The sequence below is a fragment of the Sus scrofa genome, chromosome 9 (genome assembly GCF_000003025.6).
Source record: "Sus scrofa isolate TJ Tabasco breed Duroc chromosome 9, Sscrofa11.1, whole genome shotgun sequence".
Lineage (NCBI taxonomy): Eukaryota > Metazoa > Chordata > Mammalia > Artiodactyla > Suidae > Sus > Sus scrofa.
In genome coordinates this window covers 86,490,769-86,514,929 of record NC_010451.4, presented here as the reverse complement: position 1 = coordinate 86,514,929, position 24,161 = coordinate 86,490,769, and the positions used below count along the sequence as shown (strand labels likewise).

The window sequence follows — 24,161 nt, the reverse complement described above, 5'->3', positions numbered from 1 at the left end:
TACTAATTTTATAGATGTATGGTAAATTGAAGTACCACTAAAACTTTTTACGTATTGATAAAAATTGAAAAATAAAAAATACATCCAAAGTTTTTACATCAGGGTGAAAAAACCCAGATTCTATTAAATAGTGGGTTTTTAACCTATCTCCATGAGACAAATTTATTTTAAAAATGAGGCAAAAGGCTTTCATCTCCAAAGAAAATAGAATGAGAACAGGATTTAAGAAAAAATATTTGTAAGTAAATTTAACATTTTTTGAGCAGTGTTATTTTAAGGAAAGTTTAAGTAGAATTTATTCCTAAAGGTATCTTTGAAATTTGCTTTAGGAACATGTATTGGATGCAAGGTTGCTTCAGATCCTCTCATTTTCTAACTTTCATTACTCCAAAAAGAAAGAAAACATTTATTGAGCATCTACTATGTACAAGATACTTTAGTGGGATTATATTTAACACATTTAAGATGTACTTCACATTGAGATAATGTCAATGTTGGATTCTGCCACTAGGGGGAGTTTATCCAGGGTAGTAAATTCAATTGAGAGTGGAAGAGCTTCAGGTTAAAACTGTCACCTACTTGATTCTAAATTTAATGGAATTGTATATTTAAATGACCACTTTATTAACACTTGTATAATCATGCTACAACATACTTTCTCTTTAAGTAAAACACAATGGCTCATTTAAGGGGTCAAAGTTAAATCTCAATAACATTTTCAGCTCAAACAAGATGAAATTTTCTGACAATGTGGCAACATACTATAGAGCCTATTAGCTACAAACTAGTAATTTATCTAAAAAACCTCATTGATATTGGATTTACGGCTCCCTTCTTAAATTGAACTTTGATTAAGTGCATTTTAAGTTAACCATTTTTCACTAAAGTAAAAACTATATAAACAATTTCATGTGATTCTGTAAATGTTAGCACTAGGCTTTTCTTATGGAGCAATGTAGTGAAATTTTAATGCATTTATATGATTAGAGGCAATGCATGATGCTCAAAAAAGATCTGATAAACATTTACACTAAAATAAAACAAGGGTGAATGTGGAAATGCTTCGCTTGTACTATATTACATAAGATTATTAAATGCAAATGTACTGAAGTCTTAGAAAATATATTAAAATGTTAAGATAAAATAATAAAAGGTGCATCTTACATATATGAAAGAAAATGTACAGTAATATGCTTAAAGGGAAATTCTTCAATACGATGTTAATGAAAAGTCAAAAAATGTTAAAATTGACAATGAAAACAAAATTAAAACACTTGGTTGTTGTTTTTTTAAAAAGTCATCTGGATCCTTTTGTAACACTGGTTGAAATGCAATAACTTAAAAATCCATCAGGGAGATATTCAGGTTTTCTGTTCATGTATGTAAAACCCATGACATTTCTATTATATATTATGCCAAGTGTACTACTATATTAATAAATACATAGATGAAGTGTTTGTGGTGCCTCTCAATTTTAAATAACCATCAAGGACAATTTGTCTAACTCAAATTAGACAAATTTTTACATAAGAAACCACTCTATAAAGGGCAAGTACTGTAAACCAATGTCAACAGAACTAAGATAGAAAACTGCTGACTCAGCAGTAATCCTAATGTCAGCCACATGTAGAATAAGACTTCCAAATTTTAATCAGTCTATTTATAGATAAATATCCTTTGTTAATGCCAAGTCTATATCTGAAGGACTATAATCACTGAGATTCTAAAAGGAAATTAAAACTCCAGAATAATGAAACTTTTAAATTGGTCTTGAATACTAAACATAATCTATTATTTTTCTGGTTTGGACTAGTGACCTAAATTAAGTTTTAAGCCAAATGCACACTTCTGATTTGTTTTGAGTAAACGTTTAATGAGTGTGTTCTTAAAATTGTCTCTGAAATTTTGAAAAATGTGAAGTAAAATAACTCAGGGATAATAATGAGAAATAAACACATGAATACTGCCAACTCACAAAAGTAAATCTGTCTCGAGCACAGATTTTTCTTTTTCCTGACAACAATTACTTTAAAGAATTTGCCATCTCACACAAATATACCACCAAAACAAACAAAAAGTCCAAGTTTGTAATCTATCAGAATTGACAAAACTTGGAAGTGGAGGGGAAAGGGAATTACAGAAAGATGCTAAGAATGAAAACGTCTGTTTCAACGATTCCAGCTTCAAATCTTTTACTTTACAGACCCTAAAACCACCTCCAAAGTTATAAGAAAGCTCCCCCAAAAGGTGGCTGAAAATACAAATCCGCTCCTGTATCCTGTCTACTACTCTCTCAAACCTGCTACCATCTCTACACATTTTACCGATATGTTCACGCTGAGCAATACAAATTTACTGCCAAATAAGTAAATAAGAGTGCAACAGAAAGCCCGCTGCACTGGACCAAAAAATACCTTCAGAGGCACTCGGCCCCCTTCTTGCAGAAAGCACGTGTTTAGCTCTTTAAAGCATCTCGCCCTACCAGGAGTGAGAATGGTGACCGTCCTCTAACCTAAGCGAGGAGGATATTAAATGTGAAAGGGGATTTCAAGACAAGCTTAGGTTAACTAATCCACCAACCCCACAAGGCAGACCAGAGCTGTCAACATAATAGAACCACAGCACAGTGAACAGTGCAGCAAACGAGTGGGGTGTGAGAGGGTGGGTGTGCGCTGGAGAGCGGTACAATTTTTTGAATGCAATAATTAAACACGGAAAAATCCAAAGCCCGGGTCTTTCGACCCGCCTCCAAATCTCGATTCCACCGACTGCGCCTAGAAGGGACCTAATCCCCTGACCGCGGGGATTTGGGGGCGGGGTGGGGCCGCCTCCCACACCCGCGCACCAGAGCGCCCACCCCGCCTCGAGATTGCACTCCGGACACTCACGTTTTCTGCACGGGCTTCCGCCGCTTGCGACTGGCGTAGGTGATGTTGGCGCTGCTGCTGTTCATGGTGCCTGGCTGGCGGCGGCTCCTCCCCGAGCGCAGACAGCCCGGTCTTCGAGACCCGGCGGCGACCCGGACGGCGGCAGCGGCCGGGGCCCGGTTGCACACAGCCGCGCCCGCTCCACCTGCGCGCTCCCTGGGCGGTGGCAAAGACGCCGCACCCGGCCTGAGCCTTGGGTCTCGCAGCTCCGCGCGTCCAGGTGCGCCGCCGGGGCCTGGCGCCGGGGGGCGAGGGGCGGAGACCGGTGACCCAGGCGGCGCAGGTGCCGTCTATACCAGCGGAGGGGGCGCGGCGCTGCCCGCAGGTGAGGCGGCCTGAATGGAGGAGGAGCCTCTGCTGCCTGTTTGGAATCCCGGCCTGGGTCGCGCGCTGTGGCGCCGCGCCCCGTGACCGTCGCTGCGGCCCCTTGGGTCAGGGAGGCGCCGCCGCGCTGCTCCCGGGGCTTCCCCGATCCTGGGTGCTTCCCGCCTGGGAGCTTGGGCTCCGGCCTCCGCTCCCGGTACCACCAGCTTCCGCTTGGCTACGCGGCTGCCTCTTGTCCGAGCCGGTGGTCGCGGACACGCTCTCGGCACCTAGCGTCGAGTGGCCTCGCCTTGCGCTGCCTCCCGCCGCTGCTCGCACCGGCTGAATAGCAGAAGAGCCCCCGACCCCTCTCCAGCCCCGCCCAGCTCCTCATAGCCCCGCCCCGTCCTACTTGGCCCCGCCCTCATTACATTCTCTTAGTAACCACCTTCCCGACACGTGATGACGTAAGACGTAATGACACCCCCCAGTAGCCATCTTATTGAGGTCAAGGTAAGGGCTATGTGGACACACTTCCAACCCAGAAAGATACTCAGAAAGATACTTGACAACAAATTACTTGTAGCCAAACTGTTTGTAACTAGACAATCTCAAGGACAGATGTGCTAAATAGTGAACTTAACCTTACCTATAAAAGAGACAGTAACTCAATTTTTGGCTAAGAATTACTGTCAGCTGGCAGATAACCAGTGGAACTATAAATATTCCTAGAGAAAGCTTCAGGAGGCCACATCTGAGTTCAACCTGAAGGCAAGGCGTTTTCTTGTCTTCTTGTTTTGGTTTGTTTTTTGTCTCCACAATAAACAGTATAATATCTTTTGCCCAGCCAGAATAACTTTGTTACTCTATACTGAGATTTCAATAAGGTGGAAAGGAAGAAGAGCTGCAGGAGACATTTAAGGATAAGTAGTCTGGTATGGTTGGAGAGAAAACTGGAAATGAGATTCAAGAATTCTAGGATCAAATCATAAAGTCTTGGTCAAGAGTCCAGGTTTTATTCTGTAGTCAATGGAAGCCTTTTAAAGATGCATAGCAGAAAAGCAACATTCCGGTGTCTCACAAAAGTCACTCTGGAAGGAAAGTGCAAACTGGATTACAGGAGAGAAAGATTGGATGCAGGGAGAGTAGTAAGGGAGTTGAAATAGTCCAGGTAAAATCCAGGGAAGTGACAATGGGATGGAGAAAAGGAAGAAAAGATGGACAATAAGGAAATACATGGAGAGAGAGAGCGATCATAAATGACCCCAAGATTTCTGACTCCTTCTGCGCTGTTAACCAGAGTAGGGAGCACAGTGAGAGGAGTACATTTGCTTGTCAGGAGCAGAAAGGCATCCAGACTGGGACATCCAGATGACATCTCACACCATATCCATTCCTACATTTTCAAACGTCATCAAGCCATTTCCACCTGGTGAGTTTTACCTCAGATTCACAATGTTGATAAATTGAACTCATTGTTTTCTTTAGCTGAAAATTTTCTCTAATCCACCTATGAAACATCTTCAACTCTCTTTCCACTTATATCTAAATATTCCAGCAAATACTATTAAATTTTGTGCTTTGCAAAATTCCTAATTCATCTCCCTCCACCTTATTCTTTAATAATAACAGAGAGAGCCCAGCTCAAATGCCATATCATTTGTGATTCCTAACCCAAATTTTGTGGGTATTATCCCCTCCACACTTTATTCATTCAAGAGATATTTTGAGAGTAATGGATATGTGCTAAGAATCTACTAGGAGACCACACTGAATCCTGTACCTCTCCATTGCAATATTCCCTGAGAGTATATTACTTTTCTGTTTTTGTTTAGCATTGTCTCCTGAGTACTAGCAAAGTTACTCTGTAAGAGTAAGTTCATTCATTCATTTCATTCAGCAAGGTTTTAGCTCCTATAAAACACCAGACTATGGGATGCAGTGGTGATGCCAGACATATTCATAGCCCCTTAGATCTTACATTCTAATGAGAGAGAGAAGAATTTATCAAGAAGTTATGCAAATAAATGTATAATTGCTGCTGTGAAAAGTACTATGAAATGATTATTTTGAGAATATGTACTAGGTGAATTTGACTTGGCCAGGGGAGCTTGCCATGAGGAAGCTTGAGCTGAATTCTGAGTCACATTTTGTATGTGACATGGGTAGAAAAGTACACCTCATATGGACAGATATTTATTACAATTTTTACCTTCCTTTCAATCTTGCAGCTTCTTACCCCAGCCGTTCAGAATGATCTGTTTCACTCATACTCTGCTTCCACATCTTGGATCACACATTATAGCTATACCAAATATTTTAGAGCATAGACCACCTTCCACACGCTGTGTCCTGAAGTAGCCCAAGGTTACCACAATAGACTCCAACGGGCATTCTCATGGGATGTTTAACAGTTTCAAGGCCAACATAGTGACTTCAGTTGGACACCATGCAAATCACTAGCTTTAAGTATTCAGAACTTCAATATTAAATTGTACTCATTCCTTTTGAGGACATCATATCTTTGCAAGGTAGGGTTTTTGTCACTTGCTTTTATAAGAACAAGGACCATGGGAAAATGATTGTGGAACAGGAAATGAGGATAGCAGTTTCCAATGTAATTCCATTGTTTCAGAAGGACAGACCTACATAATAAGTTTGGACCTAACTACTTAATAAATGGAATTGTTAGGTGTTTCTTTTAGCCTCAACACCATGAAAACATTTCTGAGACACTATGAGTACCACGAACTGGGATAATGTGGAAATCTTTAGCATAGCTAAAACCTCCATTACAGATGAGAAACCTCAGCCCCAGGGAGATAAAATTGTCTGCTCATCAGAGCCTAATTTCAGATCTCCTAACTTCTATTCCAGTCAAAAATATGTGATGTATTTCACTTTGAACTGGTTTGATTCATTTCTTAAAAATAAACCATTTACAAATTGTTACCTTGACTCTAACATAAAAGAACAGGCATAAATATCTAAGGTCTATTTCTAAATGCTTAGTGCCTCTATTCTTGCTTGGGTAGTCTACACAATGTCATTGTCTGAAGCCAAAAAAAGGTAAGACTTTTTAGGGTAATGCTAATATGAACTGATAAGGGAACTACCATAAAAAGTAGGAACAATTTGTTATTGGTGAAAAGTATTTCTGTTTACTTAGGGGTAGTGCTTTATTATAAGAAATGTCAAGATTTTTAACTCATGAAAAGAATGTTATCGGTTTAAATATTATCATATTAAGTAAAGTAAGTCAGATAGACAAGTATATGAGATCACTAATATGTGGTATCTAATAAAAAAAAGATACAAAATAATTTATTTACAAAACAGAGACAGACTTGAATTTTCAAAACCAGATTAATGGCTAGGAAAGGGGAAACGTGCGGGGCGCGGGGCGGAGGGGGATGGATAAATTAGGTTGGGATTAATATAAATACACTGCTATATATAAAATAGATAAGTAGGGAGTTCCCTTCCTGGCTTAGTGGTTAGTGAACCCAACTAGAATCCGTGAGAATGTGGGTTCTATCCCTGGAGTTGCTTAGTTGGTTAAGGATCCAGCGTTGCTGTGGCTGTGGTGTCTCTAATTCAACACCTAGCCTGGGAACTTCCATATGCCGCGAGTGTGGCCCTAAAAAGCCAAAAAAAAAAAAAAAAAAAAAGAAAAAAAAATCCTAAAGATCTATAATTTAGATCTGCTAAACGTTAAAAGATTAGCACATTCTTACGTGTATTTAATAAAAACCCCAAAGCCTTATAGTCTTTGTGGAAATGTTTAACTTGAATTTAATTGTTCTGTAGAGAGTGATTCTCAATTTTCATCACGAGGGAGCTTTAAAAAATACCGATGCCCCTTCCAGTGATTTTGATTTAGTTGATGTAGGCTGTGGCCTGGACATCAAGATTTTCAGTGGTAATAGTTATATTGTGACTATGTAGAAGGAGATCTGTATTCTCAGGAAGTGCCTGCTGCAACTAAGTATGAAATGTCCTGATGTCTGCAACTTATTTAAGAAAAAAAATGTATAAATACACATATATATGTATATTTATACATGCACACAATTGTGAAGGGAATACAGGTATCTGTTTTTTATCCTTTCAACTTTTCCATATGTTAAAACTTTTTATAATGAAAAAAGAAAAAAAAGAGCAAGACAAATACTCATCTATCCTCAAGTTTAGAATTCAGAGACAGGATAATTATTTGAAGCCTGATAACTGTTTCAGTGTTTAAGGGAGACCAGGACAGATATATTAATTATCTAGCTCTTAAATGAGATAAAGCTTAGAACTTGCTCTAACCCTTGATATTCCAGGTAACAGATGAAAAATAAGTGAAAGAAGACTCAAATGAAATGTCTGTAAAACTCCCATTTTAAAGCATCTTTGGACTGAGGAATATATGTATAGTTAATTGCGCATTTCAAGAATTTAGCTGGTTTAAGCTAAACACAATATTCATTTGGCTGTATCCACCAGTCAGTTATATGTACTAAAATGCTAATAGTTTCTGATTCTTTACAATATTTTTCACTTGTTTTCAACTATAAATTTGAAATGTCTTCTTTATCCACTTTCTGCTTATACTCTCTAACTTACCTAAGATGTTATAATGCATCAGTAGTCAAGATCTATATCTGTAAGACTTGCATGCTATACTAATAGCTTGTTTTTCTGTTGGGAAAAAATGTTAACCTGGACTCCAATTTAAATCTTCTCACAGAAATGCTATGTAAAACAAGTAGAATAAGTAAGGTCTGTAGGACCCTCCTAAATCAAACTCTATACCAAGCATCAGAAAAATCTGGCACTACCTGATTGGTAAGTTGATAATGATAAAGAAGATCTGGTTACATAATTAATCAAGGGGATGTAGCTGAGGGTGGAGTGTCCTGTGTAGCAGGGATTCTCCACCCTTCCCTCCTAAGGCAGGGTGGAAGAATTTTCCTTGTAAAACTTTAAACTTTGAGTTGCTTTCCTGACTGAACATAGATTGACTTCCCATCTGTCTTTACAGTGGTAAGGAGCCCTGGTGGGTTGGGTTAGAAGGATTCAATTTATTTCCAGCTTTTGGACAAATCTATTACATTCCTTTATTCCCTGCTTTGTGTTGAATTCATTCTGGTTATCTGAGTCTATAAATAAAGGATCACATAGAGCAAATGTGTTTCTGGAAAAAAGCATGGAAGTCAATAAGTATTTTGGAGTATGCTGGTATGTAATGGAATACCAACTCGATTGTTTATAATGTAAACAATCTTTAAACTTCACAGAACAGAATTTTCAAATTTTAATTTATTAGATACTGTATTTTTCCATATTTACTTATTTAAACTAAACTTTTGTAATGTTCAGATTTATGCAAACTTTGTGCATAATTCTTTGGAACAAATTATCACCACCACCAGCACCACAATGTACACCTGTATTAGTAAAAATACCAATCTGAATCCTGCTAGAGTGTTTGAACAGTAGATGGAAAGTCTATGAAAGATATAAAATTCAAACTTTGACTCTTTTTATTCTTGAATAGCACAGAGTTAAATGTTAACCTGGGCAAAAATTGAATTTGTGGCATAACATGAATTTACCTTCTTTTAATTTTAACATAGTATTGTTGTAAAACCTAAATTTACATGTTATCTAGTAATTTATATTTTCTTTCAATGTGTAGATAAGAGATTTCTGTACTTAGATCTTTAAATGTAATATAAAAATGTATTTCCAGGAGTTCCTGTCATGGCTCAGTGGTAACGAACCCGTCTAATATACATGAGGATGAGGTTTCAATCCCTGGCCTGGCTCAGTGGATTAAGGATCCAGCATTGTCATGAGCTGTGGTGTAGGTTGCAGATGTAGCTTGGATCTGACATGGCTGTGGCTGTGGCATAGGCCTTCAGCTACAGCTCCAATTCGACCCCTAACCTGGGCACTTACCATATGCTGCAGGTGCGGCCATAAAAAGACCCCCCCCCAAAAAAAAAAAGTCCCAAAGCTGCTTTAAAAGTATTTGGAATGAACACAGTGATTTAATTTACATTAGTGAGATATTACAGATGCATTAAAATTTTTTGATTTGTCCAGTTATTATATTTGCATATTCCGTATTTTTAATTTCAGTAGTGTGGTACATACTTAGGAAGATTCCTCAAAGAGACGTTTCATTCTTCTATTTTTCATTTATGCATGATTAAAATTCAAGGGTATTTAGCTTCCCAAATCTCACATTTTAAATGTTTTAAAATGTTTTTCTTGTACCCTTTCTTGCAGAAAACACAAATTAAAATAAAGATAAGGTACAAATATTGACATATTGGCTGTCTTACCCAGCAGAAAGAAAGCCACTAATGTACTCTAATAATGTCCTTTCCCCCATTTTAATAAGAAGGTTTGTGTTGTTCTGACATTAAATGGATTAAGCAGCAAGCCTGCTGAGAAAAATACTCAAAGGTATTAAACCCTTGCAGTGTTGGTTTAACTGTAAGTACTGTAAAATAAGATTAAGTCTGAGTTTGGAAGAAGAACTAGATTTGACATAAGACTAAAAGGTAACAATATTCACAGATGCCTGAATTAATGCTTCATTGAAAAATATAATTAGCACAAGATTTGAAAATATGTCTCCTTTGGCAAATGTCTTCAGAGAGTAATCAGTGCTGTAGACTGATGTAGTGGAAAGAGCACTGGGCAGGTGGCCAAAAATCTTTGAATTCAAGTTTGTTGCTCTAGCATTCGCTAGTTCTGTGACCTTGGATAAGAAATTTCTAAAGTCTTTGAATTGCGTAAGGTGGATGTGGCCAGATGGCAACCATTCTCCACTTTGGAGAGTGCATTTCTGTACAGTAGACGCTCAAAGGCTAAAAATTGCATTTCCCAGATTCCTGTATAATTAAAGTTGCAGATGCAAATTAGGTTCAGCCAATTTGATGCACTGGTTGAGAATTAGAAGGCAGAAGTCAAGTGGAGGTCATCTTCCTGCTGCTTGAATTGTTTCTGCTAATAAGTGAGATGGTGAAGACATGATTTTTGTGTGATGGGTTCTCAGACGCCAAATTCTGTGTTTCATGGTTTCTGGGAGGCTGTTGCGGTAACAGCCGTGGTGAATTCCCAGTTCTTACTTGTAGCTGCAGCTGTGTGCTTTTGAACGCAAATTCTGTAGTTAATTCTGGATGCTTCACCTTTCTGACTGAACTAGTAGTTCCCCTAATATATCAGTTTTGCGGTATTCTGGAAACATTCCTCGATGCCAAGCCTAGGGCCTTCATCTCTAGCCTTTCCAATTACTTTTAAGATTTCAATTCCCTGTATTTAATTTCTATCTATTTAAAGTACCTGGAGCTTATGCCGTTTCCTGTCCTGAAGCTTAGTTGATACACACATATGCGCATTTCAATCATACCTCATAGAGTCATTGAGAAACTCAAACTGTACTAAGTATATTTAATATTATTTCTTTTTTTTGAGAATGGATATTTATGATATGAAAAGCAGCTATTAAAAATGCTCTCAATTTTTTCACAGAACTAGAACAAACAATCCAAACATTTATATGGAACAACAAAAGACCCAGAATCACCAAAGCAATCCTGAGAAACAAAAACCAAGCAGGAGGCATAACTCTCCCAGACTTCAAGAAATACTACAAAGCCACAGTCATCAAAACAGTGTGGTACTGGTATCAAAACAGACAGACAGACCAATGGAACAGAATAGAGAATCCGGAAATTAACCCTGACACCTATGGTCAATTAATCTTTGACAAGGGAGGCAAGAACATAAAATGGGAAAAAGAAAGTCTATTCAGCAAGCATTGCTGGGAAACCTGGACAGCTGCATGCAAAGCAATGAAGCTAGAACACACCCTCACGCCATGCACAAAAATAAACTCCAAATGGCTGAAAGACTTAAATATACGACAGGACACCATCAAACTCCTAGAAGAAAACATAGGCAAAACACTCTCTGACATCAACATCATGAATATTTTCTCAGGTCAGTCTCCCAAAGCAATAGAAATTAGAGCAAAAATAAACCCATGGGACCTCATCAAACTGAAAAGCTTTTGCACAGCAAAGGAAACCCAAAAGAAAACAAAAAGACAACTTACAGAATGGGAGAAAATAGTTTCAAATGATGCAACGGACAAGAGCTTAATCTCTAGAATATATAAGCAACTTATACAACTCAACAGCAAAAAAACCAATCAATCAATGGAAAAATGGGCAAAAGACCTGAATAGACATTTCTCCAAAGAAGATACACAGATGGCCAGCAAACACATGAAAAAAATGCTCAACATCGCTGATTATAAGAGAAATGCAAATCAAAACTACCATGAGATACCACCTCACACCAGTCAGAATCGCCATCATTAATAAATCCACAAATAACAAGTGCTGGAGGGGCTGTGGAGAAAAGGGAACCCTCCTGCACTGCTGGTGGGAATGTAAACTGGTACAGCCACTATGGAGAACAGTTTGGAGATACCTTAGAAATCTATACATAGAACTTCCATATGACCCTGCAATCCCACTCTTGGGCATCTATCCGGACAAAGCTCTACTTAAAAGAGACACATGCACCCGCATGTTCATTGCAGCACTATTCACAATAGCCAGGACATGGAAACAAGCCAAATGTCCATCGACAGATGATTGGATTCGGAAGATTTGGTATATATACACAATGGAATACTACTCAGCCATAAAAAAGGATGACATAATGCCATTTGCAGCAACGTGGATGGAACTAGAGAATCTCATCCTGAGTGAAATGAGCCAGAAAGACAAAGACAAATACCATATGATATCACTTATAACTGGAATCTAATATCCAGCACAAATGAACATCTCCTCAGAAGAGAAAATCATGGACTTGGAGATGAGACTTGTGGTTGCCTGATGGGAGGGGGAGGGAGGGGGAGGGAGTGGGAGGGATCGGGAGCTTGGGCTTATCAGACACAACCTGGAATAAATTTACAAGGAGATCCCGCTGAAGAGCATTGAGAACTATGTCTAGATACTCATGTTGCAACAGAAGAAAGGGTGGGGGGAAAAACTGTAATTGTAATGTATACATGTAAGGATAACCTGACCCCCTTGCTGTACAGTGGGAAAATAAAATAAAAAAAAAAATCAAAAAAAAAATGCTCTCATTAATTTAACTCAAATAACATTGGTCTAAATATATTTTGTGAAATATTGATTCTGTTGGGTAAACAACACAGGAAGCAATAATCTCATATTCTATAAGCATCTAGATATTATATATCTCTGGTCCTAAGAATGCCCATGAGTTTGAATGATGCCTTTCTTATAAGTGAAAAAAATAGTCTTCCCATTAATCTTATTTTTTATTACTCAATGAATTTATTACATTTATAGTTGTACAATGATCATCACAATCCAATTTTATAGGATTTCCATCCCACATCCCCAATGTATCCCCCCACCCCCCAAACTGTCTCCTTTGGAAACCATAAGTTTTTCAGAGTCTTGAGTCAGTATCTATTCTACAAAGATGTTCATTGTGTCCTTTTTTCTGATTCCACATGTCAGTGATAGCATTTGATGTTGGTGTCTCATTGCCTGACTGACTTCACTTAGCAAGATAATTTCTATGTACATCCATGTTGCTAAAAATGCCAGTATTTCGTTCCTTTTAATGGCTAAGTAATATTCCATTGTGTATATGTGCCACAACTTCTTGATCCACTCCTCTGTCGACAGACATTTAGGTTGTTTCCATGACTTGGCTATTGCAAATAGTGCTGCAGTGAACATTGTGGTACATGTGTCTTTTTGAGTCATGGTGTTCTCTGGATAGATGCCCAGGAGTGGGATTGCTGGATCAAATGGTAGTTCTATTTTTAGTTTTCTGAGGCATCTCCATAGTGTTTTCCACAGTGGTTTCACCAATTTACAATCCCACCAACAGTGTAATAGGGTTCCTTTTTCTCCACACCCTCTCCAGCATTTATTGTTTGTAGACTTTTGGATGATGGCCATTCTGGCCTATGTAAGGTGGTACCTCATAGTGGTTTTGATTTGCATTTCTCTAATAATGAGTGATGTTGAACATCTTTTCATGTGTTTTTTTGGCCATCTGTATGTCTTCTTTGGAGAACTGACTGTTTAGATCTTCTGCCCATTTTTGGATGGGGTTGTTTGTTTTTTGTGGTATTGAGAGGTAGGAGGTGTTTATAAATTTTGGAGATTAATCCCTTGTCAGTTGATTCATTTGCAAAGATTTTTCTCCCATTCTGTGGGTTGTCTTTTCATTTTATTTAAAATTTCCTTTGCTGTGCAGAAACTTTTAAGTTTGATTAGGTCCCATTTGTTTATTTTTGTTTTTATTGTCAATACTCTAAGAGGTGGATCTGAGAAGATATTGCTGTCATTTCTGTCAGAGAGTGTATGGCCTATGTTTTCCTCTAAGAGTTTTATAGTATCTGGTCTTATATCTAGGTCTTTAATCCATTTTGAGTTTATTTTTGTGTATGGTGTTAGGGAGTGTTCTAATTTCATTCTTTTACATGTGGCTGTCCAGGTTTCCCAGCACCACTTATTGAATGGCTGTCTTTTCTCCATTGTATATTCTTGCCTCCTTTGTCAAAGATTAGTTGGCTGTAGGTGCATGGGTTTAATTCTGGGCTTTCTATCCTGTTCCACTGATCTATATTTCTGTCTTTGTGCCAGTACCATACAGTTTTGATGACTGTTGCTTTGTAGTATAGTCTGAATTCAGGGAGCCTGATTCCTCCAGCTCCATTTTTCTTTTTCTAGATGTCTTTGGATTTTCTGGGTCTTTTGTGCTTCCAAACAAACTTTAAAATATTTTGTTCAAGTTCTGTGAACTATGTCCTTGGTAATTTGATGAGGATTGCATTGAATCTGTAGATTACTTTGGGTAGTATAGTCATTTCAATAATATTGACTCTTCCAATCCAAGAACATGGTATATCTTTCCATCTATTTTGTGTCATCTTTGATTTCTTTCATCAGTATCTTATAGTTTTCAGAGTACAGGTCTTTTGTCTTTTTAGGTAGTTTTTAGGTTTCTTATTCTTTTGGATGTGATGGTAAATGGGATTGCTTCCCTAATTTCTTTTTCTGCTCTTTCATTGTTAGTATATAGAAATGCCATTGATTTCTGTGTATTAATTTTGTATCCTGCGACTTTGACAAATTCATGGATGAGCTCTAACAGTTTTCTGGTAGAGTCTTTAGGATTCTTTAGGTATAGTATCATGTTATCTGGAAATAGTGATAGTTTTACTTCTTCCTTTCCAATTTGGATTCCTTTTATTTCTTTTACTTCTCTGATTGCTGTGGCTAGGACTTCCAGAACTATGTTAAAGAGTTGTGGTGAGAGTGGGCATCTTTGTCTTGTTCCTGATCTGAGCAGGAATTCTTTCAGCTTTTCACCATTGAGAATGATGTTTGCTGTGGGTTTGTCATATATGGCCTTTATTATGTTGAGGTAGGTTCCCTCTATGCCCACTTTCTGAAGGGTTTTTATCAGAAATGGATGTTGGATTTTGTCAAAGGCTTTTTCTGTGTCTATTGAGATGATCATATGGTTTTTATTCTTCAGTTTGTTAATGTGGTGTATCACACTGATGGGATTTGCAGATATTGAAGAATCCTAGCATCCCTGGGATAAATCCCACTTGATAATGATGTACAATCCTTTTAATGTATTGTTAGATTCGGTTTGCTAGTATTTTGTTGAGGATTTTTGCATTGATGTTCATCAGTGAAATTGGCCTGTGATTTTCTTTTTTTGTGGTATCTTTGTCTGGTTTTGGTATCAGGGTGATGGTAGCCTCATAGAATGAGTTTGGGAGTATCCCTTCCTCTGCAATTTTTTGTAATAGTCTCATAAGGATAGGTGTTAGGTCTTCTCTAATTGTTTGATAGAATTAGGCTGTGAAGCCATTTGGTCCTGGACTTTTGTTTGATGGAAGTTTTTAAATCACAGTTTTAATTTCAGTACTTGTGATTGGTCTGTTCATCTGTTCTATTTCATGTTGGTTTAGTCTTGGAAGATTGTATTTTTCTAAGAATATGTCCTTTTCTTCTAGGTTTTCCGTTTTATTGGCATATAGTTGCATATCTATATGTCTCTTAGGATCCTTTGCATTTCTGTGATGTCCATTGTTACTTCTCCTTTCTCATTTCTAATTTTATTGATTTGAGTCCTCTCTTATTTTTGCTTGATAAGGCTGGCTAAGTGTTTATCAATTTTTTTGATCTTTTCAAAGAACCAGCTTTTCGTTTCATTGATCTTTTCTATGGTTTTCTTTGTTTCTATTTCATTGATTTCTGCTTTGATCTTTATGATTTCTTTCCTTCTGCTAACTTTAGGTCTTGTCTGTTCTTCTCGAGTTGCTTTGATGTAAAGTTAGGTAGTTTATTTGAGCTTTTTCTTCTTTCCTGAGGTGGGCTTGTATTGCTATAAACTTTCCTCTTAGTATGGCTTTTGTTGCATCCCATAGGTTTTGGAGTGTTGTATCTTCGTTGTCATTTGCTTCTAGGTATTTTTAAATTTCCTCTTTGATTTCTTCAGTGATCCATTGGTTATTTAGTAGCATGTTGTTTAGTCTCCACGTGTTTGTGTTTTTTGCAGGTTTTTTTTCTTGTTGTTGATTTCCAGTCGTATAGCATTGTGATCAGGAAAGATGCTTGATTTGATTTCAATTTTCTTAAAGTCACTAAGGTTTGATTTGTAGCCCAGGATGTGATTAATCATTGAGAATATATCATGTAAACTTGAGAAGAATGTGTATTCTGTTGCTTTTGGATGGAATGTCCTATAAATATCTATTAAGTCCATCTGGTCTAATGCTTCATTCAGGGCCCGTGTTTCCTTATTGATTTTCTGTCTGGGTGATCTGTCCATTTCTTTACTTTAACATTGGGAGTGTTAAAGTCCCCCACTATTATTGCGTTATTGTCGATTTCTCTTTTTAAGGTTGGGTACATAGATATTTAAAATTGTTATATCTTCTTGGATTGATCCATTGATCATTAGGTAATGACCTTCCTTGTCCCTTAAAATATTCTTTCATTTTAACATCTATTTTGTTTGACATGAGTATTGCTACTCCAGCTTTGTTTTGAGTCCTGTTTGCATGGAATATTTTCTTCCATCCTCTCAATGTGTATGTGTCCCTGGAAGTGGAGTGGGTCTCTTGAAGTGGAGTGCGTATATATATGACTTGTTTCTGTATCCATTCAGCCAGTCTATGTCTTTTGGTTGAGGAATTTATTCCATTAACATTTAAGGTAATTATTGATATGTATGTTCTTATTGCCATGATATTGATTGCTTTGGACTTATTTTTGTTGTTCTTTTCTCTTGCCTTCTTTTTTTCTCTCCTCTGGTGATTTGATAACTATCTTTAGTGTTATATTTGAGTTGATTTTTCTTATTTGTTTGTGTATCAACTGTAGATTTTTGGTTTGCAGTTATTCTGAAGTTTTGATGTAAGAGTCTATATATATAAATGAGATTGTTTTAAGTTGTTGGCTTCTTAATTGCAAGTTCATCTCCAGTGTCCTGCATTTGTACTCTCCTCTTCTCATGATTTCTGATTTTGGTGGCATAATTGTGCATGGATGATTTCCTATCTTTACTGTATATATACATTTACTGGTGAGCCTTGTTATGTGTGGTATTTTTGTTTCCTGTTGCTGTCTTGTCTTTTCTGCCTAGAGAAGTTCCTTTAGTATTTGTTGTAAAGCTGGTTTAGTGTTGATGAATTCTCTTAGCTTTTGCTTACCTGTGAAGGTTTTGATTTCTCCTTCAAATCTGAATGAGAGCCTTGCTGGGTAAAGTAATCTTGGTTGGAGATTTTTTCCCTTTCATCACGTTGAGTATATCATGCCACTCCCTTCTGGCTTGCAGAGTTTCTGCTGAAAAATCTGTGGATAACCTTATTGGGGTTCCCTGGTATGTTATTTGTTTCTTTTCCCTAGGTGGTTTCAAAATTTTCTCTGTCTTTAATCTTGGTCAGTTTGATTAATATGTGTCTTGGTGTATTCCTCCTTGGGTTTATTTTACATGGTACTCATTGTGCTTCCTGGATTTGAGTGAGTGGATCCTTTCTCATGTTAGGGAAGTTTATAGCTATTATCTCTTAGAATATTTTTTCCGTCCCTTTCTCTCTCTCTCCTCCTTCTGGCACCCCTATAATATGGATTTGGTGCATTTAACGTTGTCCCAGAGTTCTCTGAGACTCTCTTCATTTCTTTTCAATCTTTTTTCTCTCTTCTGTTCTTTATCTGTGATTTATACCAATCTGTCCTCCACCTTGCTTATTCATTTTTCAGCCTCCTGTATTCTGCTATTAGGTGCTTCTAGTGAATTTTTTATTTCAGTTATTGTATTTTGCATCTAGTTTAAGTTTTATATCTTGTATCTCTTTGCTCAGTGATTCCTGTAAGTTATCCATCTTTGCCTCCAGTTTATTTCCAATGTCTTGCATCATCTTCAGCATCAACAGTCTAAAGTCTTTTTCCTGGAGCTGAGAATCTCCTCATCACTTAGCTGATTTGCTGGGATTTTTTTCTTTCTCCCTCATCTGAGTTAGAGTTCTCTGTCTTTTCATTTTTATAGGTTTTTGGTGTGGTGACCTTTTCCCAGATAATAGAATTTTAGCCTCTCTTACTTCTGGTGCTGCCCCCCCTTGTGGCTGAAGTTTGTACCTGTTGGGAGGGACTTTTGCCTGCCCACTGGTAGGTGGAGCTGATTCTTATCCCTCTGGTGGGTGGGGCTTTGTCTCTGGGTGAGATTAGAGGTGGCTGTGTGCCTGGGGGGATCTTTATGCAGCCTGTTTACTGATGGGCGGGGCTGTGATCCCAGTTTTTGTTTGGCCTGGGGCTTTTCAGCACTGATGGGTGGGGCCCAATTCTCCTAAAATGGCCACTTCCAGAGAAAGGCATGCTGATGAATATTCCTGAGAGCTTTGCTTCCAGTGTCCTTCCCCACAGCAAGCCACATTCACCCCTGTTTTCCCAGGAGGTCCTCCATGAACTGTAGTCAGGTTTGACCCAGATTCCTATGGAGACTTAGCTTTGCCCTGGGACCCAGTGCACATGAAAGTCTGTGTATGCCTTTTAAGAATTGGGTCTCTGTTTTCCCCAGTCCCATGGAGCTCCTGCATGCAAGCCCACTGGCTTTCAATGCAGATGCTCCGGGGGCTTTTTCCTAGTGCCAGACCCCCACGCATGGGAGTTTGATGTAAGGCTCAGAACTCTCACTCCTGTAGGTGAGTCTCTGTGAAACAGTTATTTTCCAGTCTGTGGGGCTTCCCACCTGGTATGGTGGGAAGGTATGGTGTTGCTTATATCACATAATCACCCCTCCTACCTCTTGATGTGGCCTCCTCTTGTCTTCTGGAGTAGGATATCTTTTTGAAAGTTTCCGATCCATTTGGTTGAAGATTGCTCAGTATTTGGTTGTAAATTTTGTTGTTTTTAGGAGAGAAGTCGAGCTCCAGTCCTTCTAATCCGCCATCTTAATCCCCTTCTTTCTTTCTAATTTAAATATGTTTTCCATATTTTATAGTCTCAATCTCTATCTCCTTTGAAAAGAAATGCTAAGAAAGGTTAAACATAGTCATGTTTCTAACTAGTTCCTATTGTGGAATGAGGATATTTTTTATCAATTGATTGAATTCTGCTCATTTCTTTGGGTAAAAATGCTTTAGCAATCAGACAGTTTAACCCATTTTGGACATTTTTATCTTGTTTTAACTGGTAGTATAGTCATTGTGGGGACTAAGGCCAGATCTGATTTTCATTCTGCCGTTTATACACAACTAAAACAAATTAATCAAAGAGGCTAGATTGGGGATAGAGGATCCACTAGAGTCAGAAATGTGTTTTCTTGTGTATTTCAATAATTGTACAATCTTTATAAAGAAGCTACTGTGTCCTAGGAAATAAGTGTGCTAAGAAGACGACGATAAATACAGAACATCTCCCTTCTTCAAAAGCTCACTTTAATCCAGTTGAGGAGACAACATACAAATAACTGTAACTCACAGAGGAGAACAAGTTTGGCTTCCTTTGGGTTGGGGGATAGGATGGTTGTCATGGAAATCACAAAGAAAATGTGACACCTGAGAAAGCATTTGAAAGATGAAATATAAATTTATCTGAAAGATATGAAAGGGGAAGAGAATTCCAGGTAAAGGGAACAGCATGTTAAAGTCAGGGTGGCATAGATAAGCATGGTGTGTTCCTTGAATTAGAATTGGTTCCACTTTGTCATAGGATTAAAAGGGGGCTGAGAGGATAATTGTGCTGCCAGATATTCTCTAGCATATGAACAAATTCCCATGAGTTTGTAGGTTGGTGCTTGAAAGCAATGGTTGAATGAAATTTCTGAAGCTATATTCTTGTCCATGTTAAAGTTTGCTATGTGAATTTGTGATGTTTGTCTTAAGATTGTGGTCTAGAAGGGTCAATCTGGCTTTAAAACTAACAAACAAATGAACAAACAAACTTTACTTATCTTGAGGAAATTATTGTCAAATGAAACTGGAAAAATAGTCTGAGAGCAGAACATAAGGGGCCTTACAAACTGTGGCAAGGCTTTTTTTGTGTGTGTGGCTATGAGGTCCATGAATTTAATTTTTTTAATTAGATTTTATTTTTTAGAGCAGTCTTAGCTTGACAAGTTCACAGATTTTCACTGAGTAGTTATTAATGAAGGTGATGTACAATTTATATTTAGAAAAATGAGTGGTAGCATTTTGGAAATGAATAGAAAAAGATAAGACCAGTTAGGAGCTTATTATAATACAAAAATAAAGGCTATTTGTCATTGTTTTACAGGATCACATTTTAATGTCATGCCATGGATTTTTTTTTTTTAAACCAAGAAACACTTTTGGAAATAAATGTTACTCTATATGCCTCTGTGTTTTTATGAAAGACTGGTATATATTTTTAAGTATTCCATATCTTGTAATATTTTGAAATATTCCATACTCCCAGAACTTTGAACCAGGAAAAAATTTCTTTTCTAGAACTATGTGATTCTTTAAATTAGATGAGTCATTTATAAAGTTAAAAATCAAAACAAGTCACATAGATTGTCAATCTAAAGGCTGTGACTTATCCCTAAATGGAAAATAGGTTAATGTAGAGTTGCTCTTGTTGGCTTGGAACTAAGAGGTCCTGGTCCTGGCTACTTGCATTTAACCACCCTTAGGGAGTACTAATTGGAGAGTCATTGTTCCAAACAATGAAAGTGAAGTAATCATGTTTCTCTTTTTTCCCTTGTGAAGTAGGAAGCTCAGAACTAAGGTGTGTCTTATCTTGTACATGTTCCTGTGTGGGATTTCTTAATGTAGCATTTCTCCTTTTCTCCTTTGTTTTCTGTAATTATTTCAAGTTAGTGTATCTATGCTTAGAGTGAAAACAACCTCATTAAGTTGATTGCTTTGGTCAATCATTTGCTTTCTCAATTTGATGAAAATAGACTCAGTTTCCCCAACAATTAGTTTTTTCCCATTCTCCATAGCAGCTTTCCATTCAGAGGCAACCAGGGAATGAGAGAGGGCAAACTGACCTCTGTACATCTCTAAGAGTCTCAGTTGGACTCTGGTATCCAACTTAAATGTTGAAAATACAATAATGTGAATGATTTTATAGTTAAAACACAAAATTATTTGTGAATTCTGAGTTTGCGGAACAAAACCAAATCAGTAATTGTGCATCTTTTTTTTTTTTTTAAGTGCATTGTGAGAAAAACAATTACCCATACTAGGTTCTATGTTGGTTCAATTACCCCAAACCAACAGATGACACATATAACCTTAAGATAATAAAACTGAAGATAGATCTATTTAAGACTATGGATTGTGACTCCTAGACAGCTGGAGAATGACTTACTGGAACAGTTGCTAATTATGGTAGCTGCCTTTTCCATCTCAACATTACAACAATTGGCAATAACTCTGTCTACAGAAGTCTGAACTCAGGAAACTGGCAATGTTATGTCCCAGAGCTAGATTTGCAAAGGGGACTGTTCGATGTTAGATTTGATAAATGCCAACCTGAAAATTCATCTGTGTGACAACTTACTCTGGAAGTTTCCAGTTCTCTTTAAATCTGTAAATTTACAATCAATGCTGATTTGAAGAGAGAAAAAAAATAGAACATTAAAAAAATAAATCTCAGAGTTCTCTTGTGGTGCAGCAGGTTCCAGTACTATCACTACAGCGGCTTTGGTCACTGTTGTGGCATGGATTCAGTCCTTGGCCTGGGAACTTCCATATGCCACAGGCATGGCCAAAAAAACAAACAACAAAAACAAACAACAATTTTTTGGTGAAAATCTAATATGTGCTAGAAAACATATTAAGAGGTTCATAAAAAGATGCTCAACATCACTAATTACTAGAGAAATGCAAATCAAAACTACAATGAGGTATTACCTCACCACCAGTCAGAATGGCAATCATCAAAACGTCTACAAACAATAAATGCTGGAGATGGTGTAGAGAAAAGGGAACCCTCCTACACTGTTGGTTAGAATGTAAGCTGGTGCAACCACTGTGGAGAAGAGTATGGAGGTTCCTCAAAAAACTAAATATTGAACTACCATATGACTCAGAAATCCCACTTCTAGGCATCTATCTGGAGGAAAGCACAATTTGAAAAGATACATATGCCTAAGGGTTCATTGTAGCAATATTTACAATAGTTAAAACATGCAAACTACCTTAATGTCCGTAGACAGATGAATGGATAAAAGGGATGTGGTACATATATACAATGGAATATTACTCAGCCATTAAAAGAATGAAATAAAGCCATTTTCAACAACAAATGCAAGGACCTAGAGATTATCATATTAGGTAAAGCCAGGAAGAGAAACACAAATATCATATAATGTCACTTATATGTGGAATCTAATTAAAAAATCATACACGAGAACATGTTTGTAGGACAAAAACAGACTCAAAGATTTTGAGGTCAAACTTAGGGTTACCAGTGTGGAAACTAAGAGGGGGAGGGATAAATTGGGAGGATGGGGTTGGCACATGTACACTACTCTATAAAGGGGAAATGACAAAGAGGGACCTACTGCATAGCATAGGGAGGTCTACTCAATGTTTTGGAACTTTGTCATAAACCCAAAGATAATACAACATTGTAAATCAACTACACCCTAATAAAAAATAACAGTAACAAAAAGTAAAAAAAATAAAAAAAAGTCTAAGATTTATAAGATGAGCAGGACATTTTTATAAAATGTAGATTTTTCATGGGAATAATAAGAAAAAAGGCAAGAAAGCCATTTATTACTTTAGCATTGTTCCTCTTCCTATACCTACACTGATGCTGCTGCCCTTAGCACACATATAAGGATCACACCCATGTCCTTCTCTCACCTTCAACTCTATTCCCTTAAAGCTATTTTTTAAGCACCTGCTAAAGCACTGGTGTTAAATTCTGACTTTTTAACCTATTTTAGGAGGTAGTAGAATTAGAAGACTACATACTTAACAAGACTTAAAGGCAGATCTCCCTAGTAACCTGTTAGGGGAGTGTGTTTGAGGAACTATACCTTATTCCTGGGCTTTCTGCTTGTGGGATATGGAAAACACCAAAGGGTTGTTAACCATCAAAGTTAAAAAAGTGAAAGCTGAAAACCTTCAGTACCCCAGATTAGATTTATTATGATCCTTAATTCATCACAGTTTTCATCACTGATCCATGCAATTTAGCTAGTAGGAAACTATATTAGCTGTTCCAGTGTCAGATTAATGGTGTCATTTGGATGGGGGATGATCCCTGTGGATCAGCACACTGCCTTCTACATATGCGAATCTGGATTTAGTGTAACCAAGTGTCCCTTTCGGCTTGGGACGGTCCCATTAGCACTGAAAGTTCTATGTCAGATGAAACTCAGTGTCTGGCAAACCAGGAAAGCTCATCACTCTAAATCTTATCCTAAAATGGCCTCAATGGCCTTCATTTTTCCTTATTTGAACTTAGCCAGAGCTTGCAGCTAACATATAATCACTAGTATTACTGGGTTCTCCATATGTGCCACATTCTCTTCTGACCATTTAAGGAAAATACTGTCATTAACCTCACTTTACTAATGAAAAAACTGGGCCCTGGGAATTTATGTAACCAGCCCAGGTCTTACGACAAAGATGGATTCCAATACTCATATCCTTGACTTAAGAACTTTGTACTAGGGTCTAGAGATAAAGAACACAACAGTGTATTTCTTTTCTTTTCTTCCCTTTTCTTTGCTTTTCTTTTTTCCTTTCCTTTCCTTTCTTTCCTCTTCTCTTTTATTTTCTTTTCAGGGCTTCACCTGTGGCACATAGAAGTTCCCAGGCTAGGGGTTGAACCAGAGCTGTAGCTGCTTGCCTGCACCACAGCTTATGGCAACACCAGATCCTTAACCCACTGAGGGAAGCTGGGGATCAAACCCACATCCTCAGAGATACTAGTCAGGTTCTTAACTCAATGAGCCACAGTGGAAGTTCCCAGCAGTGTATTTCTTAAGATGCCTACTTTTCTTCACTGGAAAAACCATATGTGCTATGGATGGCATGGTTAGACTGAAATAGAATAGTGAGTTTCTAATGCGAACAGAGTGTTTACTATACATATATAACATCTAAAGACCATGACCATATCTAAAACTCATTATTTATATAATAGAGCCCTTTCTTAAATTGTAATTTATATTTTTGTTGGCTACTTCATAGAGCAAGTAAACAAAAGGTTATTGTAAACACAACAGCCTGAATTTTAAGGTTGATCTTTACTCTGTTTATTTTAGGATCTGGGGCTATAACAGTAAGCATAACATTTCCATGAACCTTGTTTACTATTGCTCTGGTCAAAGATTGTTATCTCTCATCATTAAATGTAT

At 37.5% G+C, this 24,161-nt stretch overlaps 1 protein-coding gene across 1 annotated transcript in view; it reads right to left on the bottom strand.

The window, feature by feature from the left end:
* The window catches only part of AHR (aryl hydrocarbon receptor), a 44,085-nt gene extending 41,021 nt beyond the window's left edge, over positions 1-3,064 (bottom strand). The window contains 1 exon segment of the mRNA NM_001303026.1: positions 2,889-3,064. Within this exon segment, the coding sequence (NP_001289955.1) occupies positions 2,889-2,953 (65 nt within the window). The 5' untranslated portion in view covers positions 2,954-3,064.